This window comes from Sciurus carolinensis, chromosome 1 (genome assembly GCF_902686445.1).
Source record: "Sciurus carolinensis chromosome 1, mSciCar1.2, whole genome shotgun sequence".
Classification (NCBI taxonomy): domain Eukaryota; kingdom Metazoa; phylum Chordata; class Mammalia; order Rodentia; family Sciuridae; genus Sciurus; species Sciurus carolinensis.
Genome location: NC_062213.1, coordinates 1,141,702 through 1,157,368, shown reverse-complemented (window position 1 = coordinate 1,157,368; position 15,667 = coordinate 1,141,702). Strand labels below are relative to the sequence as shown.

At 61.0% G+C, this 15,667-nt stretch overlaps 2 protein-coding genes across 10 annotated transcripts; one reads left to right on the top strand and one right to left on the bottom strand.

The window, feature by feature from the left end:
- The first annotated feature begins 431 nt into the window (after nt 1-431).
- LOC124993060 (sphingomyelin phosphodiesterase 5-like) lies at nt 432-2,872 on the top strand. Its single transcript, XM_047564615.1, has 7 exons — nt 432-1,253; nt 1,342-1,414; nt 1,707-1,847; nt 1,924-2,013; nt 2,109-2,172; nt 2,237-2,372; nt 2,446-2,872. The coding sequence occupies exons 1-7, from the start codon at nt 432-434 to the stop codon at nt 2,536-2,538; spliced, it is 1,419 nt and encodes a 472-aa protein (XP_047420571.1). The 3' UTR covers nt 2,539-2,872.
- On the bottom strand, nt 2,588-12,987 carry Oplah (5-oxoprolinase, ATP-hydrolysing). Of its 9 annotated transcripts, none has more exons than XM_047525536.1 (27): nt 12,185-12,267; nt 11,422-11,645; nt 11,154-11,345; nt 10,564-10,663; nt 10,360-10,483; nt 10,068-10,263; nt 9,823-9,988; nt 9,582-9,720; nt 9,435-9,502; nt 9,019-9,284; nt 8,769-8,881; nt 8,498-8,668; nt 8,163-8,300; nt 7,936-8,074; nt 7,686-7,798; nt 7,323-7,498; nt 6,501-6,661; nt 6,311-6,412; nt 6,060-6,234; nt 4,596-4,780; nt 4,349-4,495; nt 4,120-4,254; nt 3,778-3,927; nt 3,505-3,662; nt 3,262-3,422; nt 3,010-3,107; nt 2,588-2,795 (listed from the first exon to the last, which is right to left on the bottom strand). In XM_047525536.1, exons 2-27 carry the CDS (start codon nt 11,590-11,592, stop codon nt 2,649-2,651), a joined length of 3,891 nt encoding a protein of 1,296 aa, XP_047381492.1. In that variant the 5' UTR covers nt 11,593-11,645; nt 12,185-12,267; the 3' UTR covers nt 2,588-2,648. The 9 variants fall into 9 exon arrangements, with proteins under 9 accessions (XP_047381492.1, XP_047381502.1, XP_047381450.1 ...); XM_047525546.1 differs by having other exon boundaries at nt 7,323-7,474; XM_047525494.1 differs by lacking the exon at nt 12,185-12,267 and adding an exon at nt 12,823-12,987 and having other exon boundaries at nt 9,019-9,502.
- Between the last annotated feature and the right edge of the window lie 2,680 nt (nt 12,988-15,667).

Here is a 15,667-nt window from a genome sequence, read left to right as displayed (position 1 = left end):
AGATCGTCCGGCAGGTGGGGGCGGGGAAGATGAACAGCCGGATTCAGCCTTCACCCCTCTTTCAGGGCGGAGGGGCAGGGCGGAGCTCTATTGCCCCCTTGCAACTTCGGGTGGCCCGGGCGGGGCAAGAAAGATTTGGGGCGGGGCTGCAAAACTAGGGTCCTATTCACTTTCCGTTTTGTTTTTCCCAACGGCCGCTTAAGTTCCGGGCAGGTAAAGTCAGGGGCTTCCTCGAAGCGCCCCTTCGGCCTGCCTGGGAACCGCCAGGCTCGCTGGGTACAGCGCCTTACGGGTTTCTCGCACAGGCTGTGCCACGTGGCCTTGACCCCTGTGACACCCCTGCAGCTCGCGCCGATGTGCTGACGACTCGACTCGCACTCGGAGCTAATGAGTCTTCAGTGCGGCTTCGCAGCCAGAAAGCCCCGAGCGCTATGCAATCCCAGTCCGACTGGCCCCCGGTGCCCGACGACACCCTGCGGGCTTCGCCCTTCGCGTATCCTGTACTGCACGCCCTCCATAGCATGGCCCGCGTGCTGCTCTTCCCGACCTACTGGGCTCTAGACCAGTTGATTGGCTGCTGGGCACCAACAGCGCGCCCCAACAAGCTGAAAGCAGTAGCTGTCGGCGGGGTGGCGCTGCTGCTACTCCTGCTGGTCGGCCTGCCGCTGGCGCTGCCCGGCTTGCTGCTCTGGCTGCCACTGCAAGCCTGCCGGCGCCCCTTCTGCTACCAGCCCCCTCCTCCATGCTGGGTGCCGCCCACGCCCTGGCGCCCGTGTGCTGAGTTTGCGCGCTGCTTTGTCTTCCTCACTGCCAACCTGTGCCTGCTCCCCGACGGGCTGGCGCGTTTCAGCAACCTGCCGCACAGCCAGCAACGCGCCGAGGCCATTGGCACTGCTCTGCTAAACGGCCTACGACCCTCGCTCTACGGAGCTACCGGCTGCGGCCCGCAGAGGCCTGGGACGCCAGGCGGGGTGTTGATGGCCCAAATGCCCGCGGCGCTGGACTTTGTGTGCCTGCAGGAGGTGTTCGATATCCGCGCAGCTCAACGCCTGGTGCGTCGCCTTGCTCCGAATCTGGGCCCAGTGCTATACGACGTGGGCACACTTGGCCTACAACCTGGGCCATACTTAAAACTGCTGGGCAGCGGGCTCCTGCTGGCTTCGCGCTACCCGCTTTTGCGTGCCACCTTCCATTGTTTCCCCAATGCGCGGGGCGAGGATGCATTTGCCTCCAAAGGTCTACTGTCCGCTCAGGTATACTCCCGACTCTGTGCTCTGGCCTGGGACGGGGGTGAGCTGTTGGGCTGAATGGGCAAAGCTGGGACTGTCGGTGGTGTTGCAGGCGCAACTGGGCATCCTGGACGGGCAACGCGTGGTGGGATTCCTGCATTGCACACACTTGCATGCACCCACTGGTGAGCCCTGTGGAAAGGGTTGTTGGACAGTAGCCAGGCCCTCCCTCTGCCCTTCTTTTCTCTCTCGGTGATGACAGCAGGCCTACCCTTATTTGCCCCTCTCTTTCCTTCTGCCCACTGTTTGTTCACTGCCCCAAGCATGGCAACTCCCAAGAAGTGCCTGGGTGGGTGCACAGACCCCAATCTAACTGGGGTGGGGGAGCCGGGACAGGTGCCCAGGATGTGGACCCTCACCTCACCGAGGGCGGAGCAGAAGGCATACCTCTACCCCCAACCCCCATCCCTTCCATAGAGGATGGGCTCTTGCGCTACAAACAGCTGACGCTGCTGCTGGACTGGGCAGAGCAGTTTGAGGCCGAGAGCCGCCAGAGTGGAGAGGCTGTGGCCTTCAGCGTACTTCTGGGTGACTTAAATTTTGACAATTGCTCAAAAGGTGAGGTGCTTAGATGGGGGGAGACAAGACTGAGGCCCGGCCTGGCCCGCCCACCAAACGCTGGTCCTCTGTGCAGACCATGCACAGGAGCAGGGGCACAAACTCTTCCGCTGTTTCCGGGACCCCTGCCGGCTGAGCACACGCCAGGATCAGCCTTGGGCCCTGGGTATGTACTAGGGGGCGGGGGGCGGGGGAAGTAATCCCCTTCAGGGCTTCATCAGCTAGGCACCTGCTGATTCCACCCTCCCACTGCCCCCACAGGAACTATCCTGAGCACTTCCACCCTCCACCAATCAGTAGCTAGCTCCCCGGAGATGCTGCGGAGGTGAGTGCAGCGCTGGCCGGGCCTGGAGAAGCCTCCAGCCTTGGTGACACCGCCCCTCCCCTAGGGCCTTGGAGCAGGAGAAAGGGCGTCACCTCTACCTGGCAGGCCCTCCCCTCGGAGGCCGCCGGACTAACCCCTGGCAGGGACGGCGCCTGGATTATATCACCTACCGGGGAGTGCCTGGGAGCCTGCTGAGTCCAGTAAGTGCCAGAGTTCAGGACTGCTGGGCCTGCTAGCACTGGGACCATCCCTCAACCTGGTTCCTGCCCCCAGGAAGTGGAACAGGTGATGTTCAGTACTGCCCTGGCGGGGCTCACGGACCACCTGACCGTGGGCCTGCAGCTCCGAGTTTCCGTACTCTCCTGACCTGGCACAAAGGATGCTGCCGGCAACAGATCACGAGGCAGAGCAGGAGTGTGGCCTGACAGCCGTGTCCCACAACTGGGCGATGTAAGGGATCTTTATTGTGGGGCCCCTCACACAGCCTCCTGGGCCCGGCGGTATTCATAGACACTACCCCGCTCTGGGAAGGCAGGGGATTGTGGGGGCGAGCCCTGCAATGGTGGGGCGTCCTCCGGGTTCCCGTAGCCGCCACCTCCAGGCGTATGAAGGCAGAACACATCCTGTGGAGAGGGGCAGGTTCAGTGCAGGCTTGGTGCCTCCCCAGCTCAGGAAGCATTCCCATCTTTCCCTCTGGACCCCAGGGGCCCAGTGTAGGCCGTCTGTCCTTCAGGAACCAAATTAAATTCACTATCTAGTTATTTCTGAATCTCTGTTCACTCTCCGTGGAATGGGGGAAATAAGGGAAGGGGAGAACAGCACGGCCGCACCCCTTACCCCGGGGTATACTGGCACCGACGTCTTCCCGCCCAGATTCACTGTACGTCCATCCTTTCGGATCAGCAGGTTTAGGCCCCGGGCTCCAGGCTCGCCCCCTGCAGGGAAAGAGGCGCTCGATACCCAGGGAGAAAAGGAAGAGAAGGGGATGGAGAGTCAGGGGGAAACACGGCAGGAGGGTGGAACCGAGGCAGGGGATGGCAGATCCTGCAATGGGTAGGGAACAGGCGGGGCGCGAGAGGAGCTGCTCACCCTGGAGGCCATATGGCTGGAAGGCCCGGCGTTCGGTGAGCACCGACAGCAGCGCCTCTTCGCGGAAGAGCAGCTCACGGACCACGCCGTCGCCGCCCCGGAATCGGCCTCTGCCCCCGGAGCCCGGCCTCAGTTCAAAGCGGCGCAGGATGACCGGGTACCTACGCGTGCAAGAGGCACAGCTCAGCCCAACCAGGGCTCGGCTCCATCCTAGCCGCCCAGCCTCTGTCGCGCGTAACTCACCGACTCTCCAGTATCTCGGGGTCGGTGATGCGCGTGTTCGTCATGTGACTGTGCACGCCGCTGCGCCCGTGCCAGCCGGGACCCGCACCTGCGCCGCCCGCCACCGTCTCGTAGTAGCCCATATGGGCGTTGCCCAGGGTCACGTTGTTCATGCAGCCCTGGCAGGGACAAGGTTTAACCGCACCTGGCTGGGGTGGGGCATCCGCTCCCTGCATACCCTCTCCCAGAGTTCCCAGAAGCCCCCGGGGCCGCACCCACCCTGCTGTGTCACACCTGGGAGGCAGCACAGGCCCCGAAGGCCGCCAGGATGACGTCCACCACACGCTGTGATGTGAGCACGTTGCCGCCCACTACCGCTGCCTCTGGGGACGGGTCCAGGATGGAGCCTCTAGGAATCACCACCCGCACAGGTGCCAGACAGCCCTGTGCGGGGGGCAAGCGGCTCTCAGGGGCAAATGGGACGGGGGATTCCGGTAGATACATGCCCACCTCCTGGGCTCAGTTCACGTTAGGCTGACCTTGACCCCACAAGCACTCAGGGTGACCTTCAGCCTAAGGTTCACCTGCTGACCTTTCACTCTGAGGGCCCCACCTCAGACTCCACACCCTGCGAACCTGGTTGAGTGGGATGTCCCGGCCCACAAGACAACGCAAGCAGTAGATGAGGGCCGACAGCGTTATGGCCCGCGGAGCATTGAGGTTGCCAAACACCTCGGGCCCAGTGCCACTGAAGTCAAACACAGCACTGCCCTGCCCGTGAGGGAGAAGGGTGAAGGCGTCAGCAGTGGGCAGCCACCTCCCAAGCTGCAGAGGGCTCCTTTCCTGTCTTCTAACTAGGTCTGACCTGACTCAGGTTGATCTGCACTCGGAGGTGTATGGGAGAGCCATCATCCATGTGGTCCTCTGCAGACACCTCCAGGGGCAGGCCCCGAGCCTGCCGGGAGGTTCCAAAGGCCCGCAGCATGTCACGTACTGCCAATTCCGCATTTGCCTTGGCAGGGAGAGGGTTCCATGGGTCACACCACCTTCAGAGTGGCCCAGCTGCCTCGGGCAGGCAGAGTGCTGCCCCCACCTCCCTCCCCTAGACTCACCTGAATGTGGCCCATGTAGGCCTGCACAACATCCAGGCCATACTGCCCGATGAGCTCCCCCACCAACTGTATGCCCTTCTGGTTGGCTGCCACCTGGGCACGGAGATCCGAAAGATTGTCATGCAGGTTCCTAGTTCCACTACAACCAGAGATCTTGCTTGGTGCCCGCAAGGCTTCTGTCACCGCTAGATGGAATGGGCAAGGTCACCCCTGAGCTGCCACCATCTTCTCAGTCACCTATGTTGCATTCCACCCCACTGCACCCCCACCAGGTGCTGGGAGTCCCATGTTGGCTGTCCACTGAATCTCCACCTCTCCTGCTGACTCCACTCCCCTGAAGCTCCAGCCTCTACCCTTCTACTGAGCCTTCTCCCTCCCATGGCCAGCACCTAAGGGCACCCTGCAGAGCCAGCTTGGCCAGTGACCTCACTGGAGGTAGAGATGCCTGGAGGGCATATTGATCCCTTGGAAACAGCTCCTCCTTCTTTCATCCCTCCGCTGCTATCTCCAACCCACTTCTTCCATCTCCCAGGAGAAAAGCCACTTTCTTGACATTCCCCCACTTGCCCTGCCCTTAGCCCTGCCGCCTGCCACTGACTTCCACAGCCAAGTGCTTCAAAAGAGTGTCACAGCTGTCCATGCCACCCCCAACCTGCGGGTTTCCCAGGGCTGGACAAGGTTTCCCTTCCCACTCCTGCAAGGGGTGCAGGTCTAACCAGAGACTCCTACATGCTTCAGGAAAACTCCTTCCCTTCGGGGTTATGGTCTCTAAGGCTCCCTGGCACTGGTCCCCTGCCATGTGCTTGCTTGCACTTGTCCCTCCATGATCCACATCTCCTGCCCCAGTTCCGCCTGACCAAGGTCGCCCTATATATGTGTCTGTGACACCCCCAGTGGACCACTGCTCTGTCACCCCTACCCCTCCAGCCTGCTCAGCTCACCTCCCCTCATTCTGGGGTGCTTCTCTGGGCTGCCATGCCCCTGCGACCTTAGACCACATGCTGCCTTGTCTACTAATCCTATCTTCCCTGCCTCTGTTCAGTGCAGGGCCTTCATCCTCCTGCATCCAAACTTGACCCCTCACTCCACCCAAATCCCATCTGATACCAACTTTGAGTTCCCAAACATCCTTCACCCAGACCCAGTGTGGACTGTAGCCACTACCCATCTAAAGTAGGCCCTTCTTCCTTCTGTACTCCACCCCTTGCATGTCCTGGCCAACTTCCTACCCCAAAACCACCTCCAAGGAGGCCCTCCTTGGCCAGACAGAATTCATCTCAGCTCCTCTGATCACCTCTGGGAGATGATCCAAACTGTGCCATGGGATCACCACTTGTCTCTCCCCAGCCTCAGGACAGACCTGGGCTGCTGGGCTGTATCCCAGGGTTCAGCCCAGCCTGGTCACTGGCAGCAGCCAGGTGTCCCATCCTGCTAAACCCCCACTGCAGTCCCACTCCTGCTTACCCTCCTCCTGGAAGACGCCCCCCTGGACCAACTTGAAGGACAGAAAGACAGCACCCTCCTGCTGCAGTGCAGTGGAATGTGGGGGCATGGAGCCTGGTGTAATACCCCCAATGTCTGCATGATGCCCTCGGCTAGCCACGTAGAACACAGGCCGCGTCTGACCTGGCCAAAATACCTAGCAGGTAGAGAGCGACAGTCAGCTGTGCTAGCCACCCCTTACCCCACAAAGGTAGCCTGGCAGTGACCCTCACCGGTGTGATTACAGTCAGGTCTGGAAGATGGCTGCCCCCTGCACTGGGGTGGTTGCTGAGCAGCACATCACCAGGGTGGAGATCAGACCCCAAGTGCTGGATCTGAAACCAGGAGATAGGTGCAGAGTTGGGGCAGGGCAGGGCAGAGGCATGGGCAAGTGAGGGAGGCAAGGGAAGGGGCCCACCGCACCTGGAACTGCACAGTCTCCTGCATGGCTCCCAGATGCACGGGAATGTGGGGGGCGTTGGAGACCAGCCCCCCATCAGGCCCGAAGAGGGCGCAGGAGAAGTCCAGGCGTTCCTTGATGTTGGTGGAAATGGCTGTGCGCTGCAGGATGCGGCCCATCTGCTCTGGGGGCACAGAGTGACCAGGCACCCGCTGGTCCCACCACCCACAGCATGGCTCCGGGAAAGGGAGGAGGAGGACCCATGGGGTCAAGGCCTTCAAACCCAAACCCAGGACCCAGCCACTTCTCCCATTCCCTGGGAAGGACTAGGTGGCAGCATGTCCACCTGGACAGTGAAGCTGCAGCCAGTGTGTCTTGGTCTATGTGAAGGACATCACCTTCCTCTTCAATCGCCTGGAGCTCCCAACAAGAGCCTGGGGTCTCCCCTTGACCCTCCACTCTGTCTATACAACAGGAACATGGTTCCCAGGCACCGAGCCCCCAGGCTGTCCTGACCCTGCACAGGTGAGCTTGCTGTGTTGGTCTCAAGATTCAGTTCCTAGATATCCTCAGATCCTGATAAGAGGAGAAGGCACCTGCCCTGCCTGAGGACTGCCCTGTAGCAGGTGGTGCCATCCCAGGGCCAAAGTCACACCAATCACCCCCTGGCCCACAGGGAAACTGCTCTTCCCCTTGGTCATGTTTCCCCTGGGTACACACCTTGTAGTTCACTGCATGTAGTGAGAGCCACCCCACCTGTTCCTATCCCTGGCCAGCACACACAGTCCCCATGCCCTATACCAGGGTCAGCCAGGCTTGTGGGGAGGATGGTGGCAGCCACTCACCAGCGATGCTCATGAAGCGGTGTGAAAAGATAGACAACTGGATGGGGTCAAGCTTAGTGCCCACTGTGCTGGGGGCCTCAGCCCCCACAGAGATGCGGATATCCCCTGTCTTGGTCACTTCTGCCTGGCACCCGGGCTCCACAAGGATGGTGCTGGGGGCAGGGGGCACAAAGGGGCTGCAATGGCCAGGTCAGAGACCCAGGCCTCCCAACCAGGGACCCACAGCCTCAGGTCAGGGGACACCCTGATTATAGGACCCCCCCCAAGACCCTCAGGCCCCTGCAGCTATGGGCCTAAGAACCCTCACCAGGGGTCCCATAGTTCACCTCTTCAAGGCTTCACCCAGGCCAGGTCTCAGCCCACCTGTTGCTGTCAATGATGAGGCAGGGCCCCTGAAGCTGGTGCCCATAGCCCAGTTCCCCTAGCAGGTACACAGGGGTCTCCTGGTAACCCCCCTCGAAGTAGCACTGGGTCACCTGCAGAGAGTTTGGGGTGAGCCAGGTTCCTAGGCCTAGCACCTTCCCTGAGGCCCCCCAACAGGGTGTGGCCTCCCCATCTGCACTTGTGCCTAGGGCCCATGGATACGGGGGAGCCAGCACACAGGGCAACCAACCTTGTCCACCCGGGGAGGCCCAGTCTGGGCTTTGGGGGCGACCTCCAACCGAAGACCACTGCGACCAGTGCCCCTCACCCGCACATCATCCACCACCACCGGTCGCTCAGGGATGACGAAGCCAAACTCCCTCAGGTACCTGTACCACCCCATCCAAGGGAGCCATTAGGGCAAGGTAGTCAGAGATAGGTCACCCACTGGGCTCCCAGGATGAGGGGCTCACATACCTCTCCACAAAGGCTGCCCCAAAGTCACCAGCTCGGGGTGAGCGGGCTGTGGCTGGGTGCTGGTGGGCAGACACCATCAGGGCACAGTCAGTTCCCTGGTAACGCAGATGCAGGAAGCTCTCAGTGCTGATCTGGGACCTAGAGTAGGCAGGTGGGACTTCACCAGTGTCCTTGATGATGCCTGTCCTATTTCTCAGGGACTCACAGTCCAGGGGTCCTCCCTGACCATTGTCCTAAAGGACTCTGGGACCATCTGGGAAGTCACAAGGTGGTAAACCTGCCAAGGGGGTGATGGGGATAATACAAACCCTCTTCCCAGTGACCCAGAATCCCACCTGGGGAAGCCCTGGGCTTGCAGGGCATCCACACACTGCTCCTCCAGGAGGCTCAGCCTCTGGTCCAGCTGCATGAAGGTCTCTGACGTGTAAGGCAGGGAGCAGGGCTCCTGTGCCTCATGCACCACATCTGCCAGAGCCAGCCCCAGTGCCGACAGCAGCCCACTGTGCCTGTGGGCCAGGGCAGCAAGTGGTGAAGAGGCTCCTCCCAAAGCTGACTCTCCCTGAACCCAGGAGACATGGCCAACAGTACACCCACACCCAAACCCACCTGTGGATATGCACAGTGTCCATGCCCAGGGCCCGGGCAATGGCGCAAGCATGCTGCCCACCAGCTCCCCCGAAGCAGGCCAGCACATGGGCTGAGGGGTCATGACCTCGAGCCTGAGGATCCAGAAGGGTCAGTGGCCTCTCCTAGCCCACTTGTCTAGCCCCTACCTCTCACCCCTGCAGGAAATTGGGGGCAGGGGCAGGGCTTGAGGGCTAGACAGGTAGGTGAGGGTGGACAGAGAAGGGCATACCTGTGTGAGCGCGCGGATGGGCCGGCACATGGCCTCATTGGCCACACGCACGAACCCCATGGCCACTTCCTCCAGGCTCAGCGGGGAGGCAGGGCAGGACCCGTTGGTCAGGAAGCTGTTGACCTCTGTGGCCACAGCCTCCAGGGCCTTGCGGGAGGCCTCAGGGGAGAGTGGCTGGTCCTCTCCCGGCCCAAAAATGCAGGGGAAGGAGGCAGGCAGCAGGCGACCCAAGACCAGATTAGCATCCGTCACTGTCACGGGGCCCCCTGGGAGGTGGGCACGTTGTGGGGGTTGGGGGATAGAGGCCAGGGGGCCAGGAGTGGGCAGCAGGGATGAGGCTGAAAGACTGAATGGGCCTGGGACAGCATGAGGAGGGCAAGGTCTGGCAGGACACAGACTTGCATGCTGGCACTTACCTTTGCGGTAGCAGGCGGGGCCTGGGTGGGCACCTGCTGACTCGGGCCCAACTACGAAGAGGCCAGACCTGGGGAGATGGAGGACTGGGATTGGAGGTGGGAGTTGGGGAAGGGCTGGAGGTCTGGGCTGGAAGGGTGGAAACTAACCTGAAGAAGAGGCGGGAACCCCCACCAGCTGCCACTGTGTTGATGTCCAGCTGTGGGGCCTGAAGGGTAACACCCGCTGTGCTGGCCTCGAAGACATGCTCGAATTCCCCAGCATAGCGGCTGACATCAGTGGACGTGCCTGGGAGGCAATGTACTCTAGGAGTCACCCCAAGACCTGCATGCCCACGTTTGCCCAGCCTGGCAACTGAGCCTCCCCCAGGGGCCCCCTTCAGCCTCATACCTCCCATGTCAAAGCCGATGATAGGCTGGTGGCCCTCTAGCTGGTAGGTTGTGGCTGAGTAACCCACCACACCACCAGCAGGACCGGAGAGCACAGCGCGGGAGCCACTGAAGGCATCCATGGGCGCCAGGCCACCATCGGAGCGCATGAAGAGCACCTGCACATCCTGTGAAGTGGGCAGGTGGGCAGCAAGGGCTGGGTAGGCCCAGAGCTGGGGTGCGGAGCGGGCAGTCAAGGGGCCTCACCTTGAGCTGACCCTGGAAACCACGGCGGAAGCCCTGCACATAGCGCTGGATGGTGGGAGTGAGGTAGGCATCGGCGCAGGCTGTGTGTCCCCGGGGAACAATGCGGACCATGGGCATGGCCTCCGAGGACAAGGATACGTGCGTGAAGCCCAGCTCTCGGGCTAGTGTGCCCACCTGCTGCTCATGTTGGGCCCATCTACAACAAGAACCCAGGGTCTCTGCACCTCCCACCAAGGCCCTGTGCCTCCCACTGAGGCCCACAGCCCTCCATGTGGCTCATGGCCTCACTCACGTGTACGAGTGCATGAGCACCACAGCCAGGCTGCGGATGCCCCGGGACAGGAGCCCCTCCAGCTTCCCACGCAGGGCCGCCAGGTCCACAGGCTGCTGCACCTCTAGCAGGTCTCCCGTGCGGCCTGCAGGAGCCCATTGCCCCAGTCAGAGGCTGCCAGGATCTGCCCTCCCCAGGCCCTGCAGCTGTGAATGGCACTGGCACCTTTGACAGGCGACCCGGCGCCTGGTTCTCCACGGTAAAGCACCACACGTTCCTCCACCTCCAGCACCTCCTCATACAGCATCTCTGGCATGGGCACAGCCTGGGGGTGAGCAGAGACTCAGAGGAGGCCCAGGCCTGAGGGTTTGTGTGGGTCCTGCATGGATGGGGCAATGCAGGCAATGGGATGTGTCCCAACAAGTCAGTAGACAGGCCCAAGAGACAGTCAGTCAGACTAGCCCAGCAAGGCTCCCCTAGTGGGTGGCTCTCTGCCCTCAGGCATCTGAGTGGAATATGGTCAACTGCCTCACCCCCAAAGGGCAGCTTTGAACTTTCACCCTGAACAGGGCTGACTTGGGCTGCCAGGGTCCAGGGCAGGACATGGTAGCAGCAGGAATATGGCAGCATGTCCCTACTCTGAGAGCATGTGCCCAAAACTGCTGGCAGTGCCCAAAACTACTTCTCTGCCTGTCAGCTGATGGACTTGGCCCTCCACTGATCCTTCCATTAACTGCACTCCCCACGGGGCAATGACAACTTGCTGAGACAGATTCAAGGAAGCTGTACCACCTAGCACCCAGCTGGGTACTCACCAGGTCAAAGAGGTCCTCACGGGCCTGGGTGCCAATGTGCAGCAGGTCTCGGAAGCCGCGTGTCACCAGCAGGGCCACCCTCTCCCCCCGTCGTTCTAATAGTGCATTGGTGGCCACTGTGGTGCCCATTCGGATGCTGGCAATACGGCTGGTGTCCAGTGGGCGGTCCCGGGGCAACAGCACGCCCCCCTCCTGGAGACCACATGGTCAGAATCAGGCTTCTGGTGGGAGGGTCCCTCCCCACCACACCTGCTCTCCCTTGGCCCACCTGCTCCAGGATGCGACGGATGCCCTCTGTTGGTGCATCTGCATAGTTGGCAGGGTCCTCTGAGAGCAGTTTCAGGACCCGCACGTGCCCTCCTGGGCACTGGGCAAAGACATCTGTAAAGGTACCCCCACGGTCAATGGCAAAGTGGAAGCGCCCCTCTGGGTTGCCCATGATGGTGCGACTGGAGTCCAGCAGTTGCTCTTCAGCTGGTAACCCTGGGAGAACTGAACAGAGGCAAACATCAGCAGGGAGGCCTGGCAGTCTCGCCTCGGTGAACTGAACTCTGAACAGAGGCTCTGATTGGAAAGAGGGGTAGATTCAAGTCCAGGAGGAGCCGTAGGGAAATGACCCACTACACAATTCTGGGCAGGGTCAGAGCTGCAGGCCTCAGCTCACAGGGCAGCCTGAGCAGAGCCCTAACCTGGAAGGTAGAGGGGGCCAGCCCAGTGCCCCCTTGCCAGGGTCTCAATGCCCTGGTTGGGGAAAAAACCCAGGGCCTGGAGCAGAGATGGAGGTGGCAGAGCAGGCGATCTGAAGCCCTTGGCTGGGAAAGTCCTGGTTCCTTTGGCAAGAGGCAACAGGGTTGGGATAGGCAGATGAAAGGAACATTACCTCCCAGGGCCTTTTGGCCACGGGAACCAGGCACAGCCTGTTCAATGCCTGGACCGGGCCAAGGCCCAGGAGATGAGAAGCGGAGCGGAGCCCTGAGAGGGAAGTAAGGAAGGCGGCCGCGGGGAAGGATTAGGACCGGTGCAGAGCCCACCTGGATAGTCGGCTCCGAGTCGCTCGCGATCTGCTCCAGTTGCGCTCCCTGCCTGCCCTACCCCCACCTCGGGGCGGGGCCTACGGAGACAGTCCCCGAGCCCCGGTTCCCCCGCCCGGCGCGCCCGCCCCCAGCGGTTGCGTCAGTCCCGGCCTGTCCTGAGCGCCTCCTCCCTTGCCCTGAGCAACCCCTGGCTGCTGGGTGAAGTGGCCAGTTGGGGCCGGGGGCGGACCCGGCGCTGCGATTCAAGGTCACCTTAGCTCTGCTGATCTCGGGGCTCCCACTCAGGCCTTGGGCTCTCCGAGCTAGGACGCCTCTTATAGGTGTCTCGGGGCAAGGGAATTCGGTTGCCCCACAAAGAATTAATAGTCCGGATTTGCTCGGACTGCAGGACTGCGTCGTGATGCAGGCGGCCCGGGAATGGGGCAGGAATGGGTAGGAAAGAGGAATAAAGGGGACTCGGCTGAGAACGCCCTCCCCTCCGCATGCACACCCCCCACGATCAACCTCACAGCGCAGAGGAGGCCGCGACCCTAGTACACCTGGAGTTGACATCCCCTCCTGGGATGAGACCCTGTCCCCACCCAACTTTCAACACCTGGAGCTGACATCCCCCAAACCGTGGTCAGGCAGCTCACCTGGTGAGGACTGGGTGTTTCCCCCATGGGAAAAAGATGCCTATTCCAGGCTGCAGTTGGCACAGCCTGGGGAGGAATGGGAGAAGAGTGGAGGAGGCTCCCAGGCAGAGAAAACCACAGAGGACCAGGACAGAGAGAGGTCTGCACAGGTTTCCTAAGTTGGTTCTTTGCTATTACTCTGTGCCGTTTAAGCCCCAGGAAAGCAGGGCTTCCTATGTGGAGCCAGCGCAGGGCCTGCATTCCTAGACTTGCTGAGGCAGATTCAAAGCGGCCTCAGCTGTGTGGGCTGGCTGGAGGTGGGTGGGAGCAGGTATCTGCAAGCAGGGCAGAGCCTGTACTCAAGATCAGCACCAGAAGGCTCCCTCAGAGGGGAGACAAACGATAGCTGGAGTGGAGGAGCCTGGGACTCCATGTGAGGCAGGCAGAACAGTGAGGTAAATGGTGCTGCCCAAATGACGGCTGCCCCAGAGGGGCAGTCAGCTGAGCCCACAGACCGCCCCAGTGTGCCAAGCCAGATGCCAGATGAGCTGGAGGCACACCCCAGTCCCCGCACCCCTGTGAGCCCTGCTGGCCCTCAAAGCCTGCTTGGGACTGGGAGGCCAGAACAGAGGTGGGCTGGCTGTGCATTAGCACACCAGTCTCTGGGCTGCACCCCAGGATGCAACAGGTCCCTCACTGACTGGTGCCCTCATCTGGGAAGACTGGGGCAGGAGACACGGTTTAGAAGGAACTGAATCCAGTGCTTTGTCCAGGTCACCACTGGAAAGACAGCCTCAGAGCAATACTGTGACCTCTGACCCCACCTCATGCCCTCTAACCTTGACACCACCCACCCCCACCCCACGCCCTACCGTGAGCTGCTCCTGTGACCTATCTCATCTCGGACCCCCTTTCACTGAATTTCCCTACCCTCTAGCCCTTCTTGGGCTAAGCAAGGTGAACACCAGCTCCCTAGCAGACAGGGATTTGACCCAGTAGCAGGTGCGTAGCTGCCCATCAAGTGGCAGGTGTCCCCTCTCCTGCCATAGTGCTGCTGCCAAACTCCTGGCGCACTGTGTCCAGCCTGGGGTCTAGGCCATCACAGCATCACCATGACGCAGAAGCCTACCCCTGCCCACACAGGGTAGCTGTGGGAAGCGTCAGTGGTCCCACTTCAGTCCAGGACTCCCACCTGAAGCATCAAGGCCTCCATTACAATCATTCTGCATACTCCCAAAAGCCCTGAGGGAACTGTCTACCTTCTCATTTCTACCCGACCCAACACAGCCCTGGCCTCCTAACTCAGTCCAGGATCTATCAAAAGAGAATTACACAACCCATCCACACCTATCACTACCTGCTGTTCTCACTCAAGCCTACCCGGGTTCTGGACTCCAAGTCTTCTCTCAGCCCAGTGAGCATCACCTCAGCTGCCCCTCCCTTCCGCTTTCACCCCAGGGACTGATTCCTGTCAGCTTACAAATGGTCCTCTAAGGGCACTGACCCTCCAGCCCCCAAGCTGCTCTGCTCCCCCTGGGGATACTACCACTCAAGGTGTCCATCTCCCACTTCTGCTCACTCCCAGCCTTCGCCTGACCCTGCTCCACCAAAGTCACTCTACAGCAGAACGACCAAGGCCGGAAGGCCCAGTGCTTGGTCCTGGCAGCCCCTCCATCTGCTTGTGTTGGAAGCATTTTCTGCCTGCCTTACCTCATTTTCATCTGAATATTGGCATGCTGGGTGGTTCTGCTCTGCCCACAGCCCCACAGCAGGGACAAAAGACAGTGGCAGGCTTGACAGGACCTATCCCCTGCTCACTTGAGTCCAGACTCCTCCCAAAGCTCAGCACCTATTCCCTCAAGGCCCCAGGGTCACCTCCCATTCCAGGGACAACTCCCCTACTTTCAGAGCTGGGGCTGAACTTGCAGTTGTCCTTGCATTCTTCTTCCTTGAATTGCCAGAAGTCCTGGACTCAAGTTTCAAAACAGATATTCCAAGCCTGCCATTTTGCACAGTCCCACCCTGGCCAAGCTTCTGTCCCTTCTCTCTAGCAGTAGGGCTGTTCCCCACCCTTTGTCAACCTTGGGAGCCCAGAGAACACTGGGCCAGGGACAGCCTGTCCTCAGGCTCCCTCTGACCTGCAAGGCTGTCCTGGTCCTCTCTACCTTCTGCAGCAGAACACCGGCCTCACAGCCAACTGGCTGCCACCTCAGGACCTTTGTACCAACTGTTCCTTGGGTTGGCTCTCTCACTTTACTCGGTTCTGCTCCAATGTCACTTTCTTAGAGATGCCACCTCCTCCTTGCTGCATGTGCTCCTGAAAGAACTGGCATTCCGCCTCTACCCTGGCCTTGCTCTGCTTCCCTCCACCTGCCACTTGCCACCTGCACCCACAGCCCATGAGGTAGGGTTTTTGCTGCGCTTCTCAATCATGGCAGGAGCTAGAGGAGTGAAGCCTGTGGGTTTGCGTGGCTGCTCACCTCTCTCGGCATCTTTGAACTTGATCGTTCTGCGCCTGGGCACCCGGGGACTGGCAGCCACCTCTGCCAGGAACCCTGAGCTGCAAAAGCCCAGGCTGCTGCCCCTGTTCCTGAGGACCAGCTTCAGCTCTTGGTTCTCCTGGATGAGCTGCACGAGCCTCCGCAGCTCCTCGTTCTCCTGTGCCAACCGCTGGATCTCCTGCCGCAGGCCCTCATAGCTGCTGAGGAGGGACATGCCCAGCAGCACGACGTGGGAGGTGGCCGGCAGCCAGCAGCCTGGCCAGGGAAGGCAGACCCACCATTGTGAGGTCAGTGGGCAGCCCTGCCCCCGCATTCCGGTGCTTCAGGGCCAAGGCCCAGCCATCTCAACCACTTGCCACAGGCTC